This window comes from Leptonychotes weddellii, chromosome 15 (assembly GCF_054177405.1).
Source record: "Leptonychotes weddellii isolate Sample4059 chromosome 15, ASM5417740v2, whole genome shotgun sequence".
NCBI lineage: Eukaryota > Metazoa > Chordata > Mammalia > Carnivora > Phocidae > Leptonychotes > Leptonychotes weddellii.
The window spans coordinates 41893834-41903425 of record NC_138383.1 but is presented as its reverse complement, the minus strand read 5'-3'; the positions used below and the strand labels follow the sequence as shown (position 1 = coordinate 41903425).

Genomic DNA, 9592 nt, shown 5'->3' with positions numbered 1-9592 from the left:
CGCGGCGTAGAGGGGGCGGGGCGAGGTGCGTTTGTGATGCTGATTGACTGGGGGTGTGCGCAGGAGGCGCGCAGGAGCGACGGCGCGCCGCTGGTGTCATGCGGAAGATGGCGGCGTCCAGGGGAGGCTGAGGACTCTGGGGAGGTGGAGGCAGGTTTCCGTACAGCCTGAGCGTGCGGCTTTGGGGATCCCTTCGCTCTGTTTCCTGCTCTCAGGTTTCGCGCCGGTCGTCTTCCCAGGCTTTCGGGCGCGATGTGGAGGAGCTGCCTCCGGCTGCGGCACGCCGGGCGCCGCCTCCTGAACCCGCCCCGGGGTGCCCTCACCGCCTCCGTGCGGCCGGGGCCAAACCCCCTAATCCCTGCCCGGGCCTACGCGCCCCCAACAGGTGAGGGAGGCCAGGGCACATTCTCTTTTGGCCAGGGCCCGAGCCGGGCTAAGGTGGGCTGAGGGGTTCGGCTGTGCAGGGCGGGGTAACCGAGGCAGGGCTCAGGCTCGTGAGGTTACGCAGTTCAGTCAGGTCCCGCTACGGATCGGGGAAAATAGAAGCCCAGGCAAGGGCAGACCACCCGAGGGCACACATCGCATCACTGCGTGAGACAGTAGTTGCCATTTGGCACGTGCAGCTTGTCTCAAAGCTTATGGTTTTCTTTTCCAATAAGGAAAGCAGATGGCATTCTTCTCAGACAGGGAAACTCGGGTTTTCGATCAGGACTACACCTAAGTCACAGAGCAGACTCAGAAATTTGTGGAGGGCATCGGTCGGCCTGACCTTTTCCTGTGTCCCCGTGGCTGGGCACAGAAGGGTCCTGGAACCGGGGCATTCAGTGGGCATTCAGTCTTCCATCCTGGCCAGTTTCTCTGCAGGTTTCCTGACCCTCCCTCCCACTGTCCTACCACAATACCTGCCGTTTCTTCTCAGGAGTTGACCCTGGTGCCTCCTTTCTCTCCTTCTGACTGATAAGGCCTAGAAGAAGGTAGTGACTCTTTCACTGATTCTGGGGAGAGTTTTAGGGTAAAGGAATGACTCCCTTAAATGAGTGAAGAGTAGTAACACTCTTTTCATTCAGTTAGTTTTTCTGTGCTCAGAGCTGGAGGCATGGTGGTCTTCAAGGCAGGCATGGTCCTACCTAATGATCACTGTCATTATAGATCACTGCAGGTTATACTAGTCTCGTTAAACAACAGCGTATAATATCCTGTGATAAGGGAAGTACAAAGAAGCTGTGAGAACATAAGGAAGCACCTACTCCCATCTTGGGGGTTTTGAGGGTCTGGAAAGGGTCTTGATTGAAAGGACATTTCAGCTGAGTCTTGACAGATGAGTTGGAGTTCAGTGGAGAGGAGGAGGAAGAGTGTTGGGTGGCCAGAACAAGTTCAGAGGTGACTGCAGGCTGTGAGGGACTTTGCTGTAACACTACTTACTTTAGAAAATCTAGAACTCTCCAGGTAGTTTGACATTGTGGCAGAAGTACAAATCTGGGGTCTAACGCTGGCTGAACCTCTGAGGTACTGTGTGATCTTGGGCACCGGGCTGCTTCCTTTGGGCCTCATTTTCCTTCATGAGTTGAAGGACTAGGTTGCCTCTGAGGGTCCTTCTGTTAAGTTTCATAATTTTATACAAATGGAGAGAGCTGGATGCAGCAAGTAGCTGAGGTTTCACCTGTCAGGGTCCAAGTTGAAGGGCCTGAAAGTGGGCCATGAAGAGCCAGTAAAGAAGAAGAAGGAGGGGCATTTGTGATATTGTGAGTTATAAGAAGAAATATACAGTTGACTCTTGGAACAACATAAGGGTTAGGGCACCACTACCACCACCCCATCAAAAATTCACATATAACTTTTGACTCCCCCAAAACTTAATTACTAATAACCTACTGTTGACCCGGAGCGTTACCAATAGCAGTCGAGTAACACACATTTTGTATGTTACATGTATTATATTCAATATGCTTAAAATAAGCTAGATAAAAGAAAATGTTATTGAGAAAATTAGAATCATAAGGAAAAGATCAGGAGGAAGAGAAAATAACATCTACTGTACTGTAAAAAATCCAGGTGTGAGTGGACCTGTGCAGTTCCAACCCACATTGTTCAAGGGTCAACTGTCTGTATTTGGTCTCCCTTCAGTTCCTGGCACACATCTCTTAAAACCCTTGTAGTTTACTAAGCAATAAGAGCTATAGAAGAGGCTTTGTTGTATTTGGTCTTTTGTCCTAAAGTAGCTCCAGAGATATAAAGTTGAAAGCAGTATCTTATTCATAAGCCCCTTTCAACCACACCTGAGGTTATGTTAATGAGGTGGCTTTTGGAAAGTATCTAAGGATGGGGGCTGGTTGCCAGGGGAACCAACCACAAGATCAGAGGTTTGGTACTTTCAGTCCCACCCCCTGACCTCTGGGGAGGGGAGAAGGGCTGGAGAGATCGACTTGATTGCTAATGGCCTGTGATTTAATCAACCATGCCTATATAATGAAGCCTCCATAGAATCCCTGAACTGTGGGGTTCAGAGAGCTTCAGGGGTGGTGAACACTTGGAGATGCTGGAAGAGTAACATGCCCAGAGAAGGCACGGAATCTCCACACCCTTTCCCCTATACCTTGCCCTGTGCATCTCTTCATGTGGCTGATCCTGAGTTACATCCTTTTATAATGAACTGGTAATCTAGTAAGTTAGATCTTTATCTAGAGTTCTGTGAGCTGCTCTGGCAAATTCATCAAACCTGAGGAGGGGTCCTGGGAACCTCTGATTTATAGCCAGCGGTTGGAAGCCTAGGAGACAACCTGGGCTTGCAGTTGGCATCTGAAGGAAGTGGGGAATGCAGTCTTGTGGGACTCATGAGCGCTTAACTTCTGGGATCCGATGCTATCTCCAGGCAGATAGTGTCAGAACTTCTTTGAATTGTAGGACACCCAGCTGATGTCACAGAGTTGATTGGTGGCAACCCCCCCAGACGTTTGGAGCAGAGAGGGTCTGTGTGAATCTGTAAAGGAAAACGAGAGTTTCCTTTACAACATCCCGGGAAGGTTCAACATGACCGAAGTGGACACGTGTGGAGCTCACTGAAATTGGCACAGGCAGATCGTTCTTTTGGATTAGCGGTGCCATTTTCCATTATGGTGGCAAGTAATCTACCATCTGTTTCCTTTTTACTGCACCCTTTACTAGTTTAGGCTCTTGGAAGTAGCTGGCACATGAAAGAGAATAGGAATGAAAAAATGAAGCCCAGTGGGAGAGATGTCCATGAAACCAGGCCTATGAGTGCACTGCAAAGACATTACCACTTTGAGTCTTCGGAATGGTGCAATATTAAACCCAAGTGGGGGCCTTCTCCATGAAGACTCTGGCAAGCAGATTGAACTTGGCTCCTTAGGAATGGCCATGCCAGGGAAGGTTGTCAGGAGAGGAGGGGGCTGGGAAAGGATCACTGGGGTGTTAGAGGAGATTTTGCAGCAAGGAGGCCTGTGTGAGGGTATGTGGTGGTCCGGCTCTGTACCAGTTGTCAGAGATCCATCAGCTGTTTAGAGGGGAAGGTGTTCTGGAGAGGCTGCATGCCTGGCTGAGTGCAACACCCAGTGAAGTCAAGGCTGAAAGTCTTGTCTCTGTTTTCAAATTGTCACCTGGACAAGTCATTTAGCTTCTCAGAGTCTCTACCACTTCAGAGGCATTACTTGGCCCGTCTTCATAGAATGGTTATGTTGGGTTGAGGGAAATTCTGTAGATAAAGCCCAGCCTGCCACCTGTTTTTTAAATAAAGTTTTATTGGAACACAGCCATGCCCATTCATTTTCATATAATCTAAGGCTACTTTAACTACTGAGTTGACTGGTTGCCTGCCAAGCCTAAAATATTTACTCTGGCTCTTTATGGAAAAAGTTGGCCTACCCCTCCCCAGGATGGTAGAGCAATTTGGAAAAAAAACTGTATTTAGATATTTAGCTCATTTACATTAATTGCTGTGGCAGATGCATTTGCCCCGAAGATTTTTTTAACAGCTTTATTGAGATTCAATTCACTTATAGATCACTCATTTAAAATGTATAATTCAGTGGTTTTTAGTATACTCACAGAGTTGTACAACTATCAACAAAGTTCTAGAACACTTTTGTCACCCCAAAAGAAGCCCTGTACCCTTTAGTTATCATCTTCTTCCCTCCCTATCCCATTCTCCCTAGAGAACCACTATTTTACTTTCTGTCTGTATAGATTTCCCTAGTTTGGACATTTCATAAATGGAATGTGGTCTTTTCTGGCTGGCTTTTTTACATTTAGTCTATTTTCAAGGTTTATCCAAGTTGTAGCACGTATCAGTACTCCATTGTCTTTCATAGCTGAGTAATATTCCATTGTATGGCCTTATCATATCTTATTTATCCATTCATCCACTGATGAACATTTGGGTTGTTTCCCTCTTTCGGCTATTCTGAATGCTGCCTATAAACACTTGTGTATAAGTTTTTATGTGGGCATATGTTTTTTTTGTTTGTTTGTGGTTTTTTGTTTGTTTGGGCATATGTTTTCATTTCTCATAGGTACATATCTAAGAGTAGACTTGCTGGTCATATGGCAACTGTTTGACTTTTTGAGGAACTGCCACACTCTTCCAGGGTTTAACTGCCACGCTTTTTCAGTTTACATTTCCACCAGCAGTGTATGAAGGTCTCACTTTGTCCACATCCTTGCCAACACTAGTTATTATCTGGGTTTTTGTTTTGTTTTAATTATAGCCATCCTAGTGGGTGTGAAGTAGTTTCTCTGGTTTTGTTTTGCGTTTCCCTGATGATGATGACGTCCAGCATCTTTTCATGTACTTATTTTGTATATATTTTCTTTGGAGAAATCTCTATTCAGATTCTTTGGCCAGTTTTTAATTGGGTTGTCTTTTAATCATTGGGTTGTAAGAGTTCTTAAATAGTTGGTCTGAAGAATTTTGATACCTGAAAACGGTTGGAGCCGCCCTAGGATTATGGATGGAGGGATGCCCTAAGTCAAATGTAGCTTTAAGGCTTAAGGCCCGCCAGATGGCACTGTTTAAAAAGATAAAGGTGTTGAGACCTCTGGCAGAGGGCACTTCCTCTGTTCTTGGTGCACTGTGGGAGTCGTAGTTCTGAGGCTTTGAGTCTTTCCAAAGCAAAGGCCAGGCGAAAATTGAGTCTGTTAGAAAGATCACTCACTAGTCTGTGACGCCTGGGACAGGAGGAGGAATGTAGGGGAAGTGACACAGAAAACACCCTGTTTCTTTATATGGATTGAAAAAACCTCATAGGAAAAAGGGACTTGCTGATGGACATTAATTTCCAATTCAGCACTACACATGAGCAGTTTTTTTAAGTTCTCTGCTTAAATAGCCTGTTTTCTTGTGGCCGGCCTTTAATTCAACACTTTTTCACGTACCTATTTCTTTGTATCTGCATAATCCACACCTAAAAGGTACTCAGTGTGTTTTTGCCACTGAAACAGATGTTCCGTAAAGGGAGCGATTCATACTCAATAGAGTGGAGTTCTGTGTGAGCTCAAAGGCTAGGCTGTTAATTTCATCTTTAAAGATGAGGTTCCTGTTGCTGTCAGTTCGTCCCGTGTTCACTGAGAACATGGGTGCTTCCATGTTCCTGGTCTCATGATTTATTTTCTGTGACCCAAGGCCATTGAGGGCCCAGGTGAAGAACATTGTTGGGGGTCATGGATTCCACCAAATGAATTTTCCAGATCCTGGCTTTGCTTATGTGAACCCCTAACTTGGCTCCCTCTGCCTCCATACTGTGACCTACCCAGCCCCCTCCCCCAGATCTGGCACAGATCAGTCTTGTCCTTTCGTCCATGGTTTTAGTTCTCCAAACTCTCATGCTCTCGTGAGGCTGAGGACCTTCATGTAAGCTGTTTCTTCTGCTAGAAATGCCTTCCACACACACCCCCCCTCCAAGAAACGAATCCATCCGTGCAGATTGGCTATCTCCTGCCTCACCATCAGGTCTCGGATGAAATCTGACAGCTTGGAGGTCTTCCTTTAGCCCATGATGAGATTAGGCTGTCCTGGTGTGTGTCTCCAGTGACCCTCGGCCTTTGGCCATCAGTGACTTTACTGTTTGGCTGGTTTAGTGTTCGGCTTCCCAGTAGACAGGAAGTGCCTCGAGGGCAGGGACGAGCTTTGATTTCGATCCCCAGGACTTACCCCACTTCCTGGAACAGGATTAGTACTCACCGAAGTTTGTTCTAAGTTGAGTTTGCCCCTGCACGTATCCGCTGCATTCAGGAGAGCACCTGTCTAAAACACGCTGCACGGGGTTGCCTGCCCTCTTCAGAGGCCCGGCAGCCTTTGTGCTCCTTTTGCCTGGAGCTGTCCTCTCTTTCTGCAGGGTTTACTGCTGTTACGAGCAATTTTGGTTGACCCATCCTCGCCCTTCTATCCTTCCCACTCCCTTCCATTTTTTTCCTCTTAATCAGGCACAGAGGGGGACCTGGCCAGGACAGAGGAAGCAAGGCCTGACCACCAAAGCAGAGGAAAAAAAAGACTTCCTCGTGGGAAACCTCACCATCCTGGCAGCTTTAGGTTTAGCCCATGCTGTCAGTTTCTGTCCCAAATCCAGGCGTCTTGGGCCCATCTCCCAGGGCTGTGTCCAGCCATGTGCTAGAATGCTCTCTGCTGGCACTTCCTGCTGATGGGGGCAGATCCTTCCCCCAGCGAAGATGAGTCAGCTTTCACAGCTCTTCCCACTTCCTGCCTGGTCTGGCTCTGGACACGTTGCCCAGGTCAGGCATTGGAGAACATACTGGATGTGGTCCGGGTGCCTCAATCCAGGCCTCCAGACCTACACAAGGAGGCCTCCAGATTCGTGTCTCATCCACTCTCTGAATGTGACCGGATGGCACGTGAACTTGGGGCATTCAGAAGCACCAGGATGGGGTAAACATTCCATTTTGGTGTTAAACGCGTGAGAGAATCGCTATTATGATTTCAGATAGAGGTGGCAATTCATGCCATAATAATACAGCATCATCTTGGTGGGCAGATCCTATCACTTTTTTTTTTTTTTTAAACTGTTTAAACTACATAAAGACAGTGATTTTTGGCATTTTTATTCACTGTTTGATCCCACGTACCTAGAATGGTACCTGGCTCGTGGTAGACATGCAATTTTTTTTTGTCGGAAAACAGTTCAGGCCTTCGTTGAGTAAAACACAGCTGTGGAAATGCAATTTGGGGCCCTTTTTGGGAAAGCGTCAACGATAGAGCACGAGACTGATGAAAACACTGACGTGATGTGGAAAACCGAAAAACACCACGTTTGGAGGCCAGACACCCTCCCTCCACCACCCCTCCCCCCCTGCACAAACGAAGTTCTGATTTTCATCGTCTGTGTGATTTAATTTTAACTTAAGCGTGGTTTTTGTTCTTTGGGTTTTTTTTTTTCCTAAAGCATTAAAAATGAATGAATCTTCTCCTCCTCCCCATGCTGCATCAGTATTTCCAACAAGTAACTTTAGTCAGGGACTCTGAAGGGTCTTAGCCCCCGGTGATTTTTGTGACAGAACAAACAAGCGAACGAGGCAAGGTTTTGTGTTTATCGCAAATGTTACAGCTGGGTTATGGTTTTTAGCTTCCAAAATGTGACCTATTTGTTCTTTATTAGTAAAAGGAGTCTGCATAATTCCTTAGGAGGCACTCTTAGTTTTAAGAGGGGGTTATATTCAAGTTATTTTCAGATCTCACAGGCCGCATATTCCCCCCCCCTTTTTTTTTAGTTTTTAAAAAAGATTTTATTTATTTGAAAGAGAGCATGAGAGGGGGGAGGGTCAGAGGGAGAAGCAGACTCCCCGCCAAGCAGGGAGCCCGATGTGGGACTCGATCCTGGGACTCCGGGATCATGACCTGAGCCGAAGGCAGTTGCTTAACTGACTGAGCCACCCAGGCACCCTCTTTTCCCCGAATGTTTGGAGTTCCCATCGAATACGCAGGCATGCTGGTTAATTAGGTTAATTAATTGGATAGAGAGGATGAGAGAAGCTCCTGGGATCTCTTCTCACTTCCTCTGTGCCACACACGTGCGCGCACATGTCCACACCGCTTTTCCTCTTTTGCTGTCTTAGGGGCATCAGACTCTTGCCCAAAATAGGTCTCTGGCTTTATTGCATTCAGACACCATCTCTGGGCTAGGGCACATTGTTCTGGCATGAGGGCAGTGCTGGTGGGGGTGGGGTGTTGCGGGGGGAGCCTGCCTAGAAATTAAAGCAGAAGGTGCTAGAAAAATCTGTCGCATCAGATAGTTCGCGGCTTCGAGATGCTTTGCGATCAGACTGTCCCTGGGCTCGGGGGCTGGCGGGGGCCTGACCAGTGTGTCCCGTCTCTCCCTCAGCCCCGGAGAGTGAATGCCCTCCCCCCGCCCAAGCTTTAATCAGGAGCCCTTGATTACGCCGCATAGAGTAGGGCAGACCTTGAATAGTGATATGAAAATCAAGCCAATCAATCAGCATTAGCAGTAATGACACAAGCTGGTCTTGTCACTTCCTGAGCTGTCTCGATGTTATTTTAAACTGCCTTTCTGAAAAATCTCTTTTACAGAAAGGAAGAGGTTTTATCAGAATGTCAGCATCACACAGGGTGAAGGTGAGTGTCTGAAATTTTGACTGCCTCTTTTTCTTTTTCTTTTCCTTTTTTTTCCCTGTGAATGGGTAGAAACATTTTTCATCTCTAGCCGGTTTCGGCGGTGAGATTACCCTTCGTGCTTTTGTTGGGGAGGTTTCTGTAAGCCCTCCGTGAACGGACTCGCAGTTGTCTTTGTCTGCACCGATTCAAGTAGCTAAATATAGGAATGGTCACTTGATTCCACTTAACAATCCCTGAGAGCTTTTCATTTGATCTTTCAAGGTGGCTTTGAGATAAACCTGGACCACAGGAAGCTGAAAACTCCCCAAGCCAAGCTCTTTACTGTCCCCAGCGAGGCCTTGGCCATTGCGGTGGCCACTGAATGGGACTCCCAGCAGGACACCATCAAGTTCTACGCCATGCACCTGGTAACCAGTTCCTGAACTTCTACCCCGATGCACGCGGCTGGCTTCCTAGGGTAGCTGGCAAAAATCGAGACTCCTTTCCAAATTCGGATAAGGCCCTCGGGGCTGGAGTTCTGCCACGCTCACCTCCTTGAACATGCTGACCGTTCCCTGCCCGGCCGCCTGTGGTTCCCCTGCTCAGAACAGTCCTGGATGACTTAGTTCCTCCTCTGCTCTCAGGACAGGTGTCACCTTCCCTCGATGCCCAGCTCTCTTATTTTCTGTCACTCCACCTGCTCATTTCTTTTGCCAGCATGTTTGCAATTGATAATTGTCCATTCGATGTTTGCACTCTCAGAGTCTGTCTCTTCTACCGCCTGGTGAGCCCAGAAGGGCAGGGCCATGTCTGTCTCACTAGTGCATAGCCAGCCCCTCATTTGAGGCTCAGTTGGCGCTCAGTGGGTATTGGTTGAGTGCAGGAACGCACGGGGCCAGGTGGGTGAGGTGAGACAGCTCCCCTTGGAGCGCACCCTCCATCCACACATGGTGGCTCGCTGAGACACTAGAGCAGACCGGGGCAGGGGCTGGCTAAACTCTTTGGGTTTGGGCTCTG

The 9592-nt window shown here is 47.8% G+C and overlaps 1 protein-coding gene across 1 annotated transcript in view; it reads left to right on the top strand.

Annotated features, from left to right (window-relative positions):
- The first annotated feature begins 72 nt into the window (after positions 1–72).
- ATPAF2 (ATP synthase mitochondrial F1 complex assembly factor 2) overlaps positions 73–9592 on the top strand; it is a 15534-nt gene continuing 6014 nt past the window's right edge. Inside the window, exons 1-4 of the mRNA XM_081805991.1 lie at positions 73–385; positions 8552–8596; positions 8858–9010; positions 9220–9359. Coding sequence (XP_081662117.1) covers positions 253–385; positions 8552–8596; positions 8858–9010; positions 9220–9359 — 471 coding nt within the window. The 5' untranslated portion in view covers positions 73–252. The remainder of the gene's footprint in view (positions 386–8551; positions 8597–8857; positions 9011–9219; positions 9360–9592) is intronic.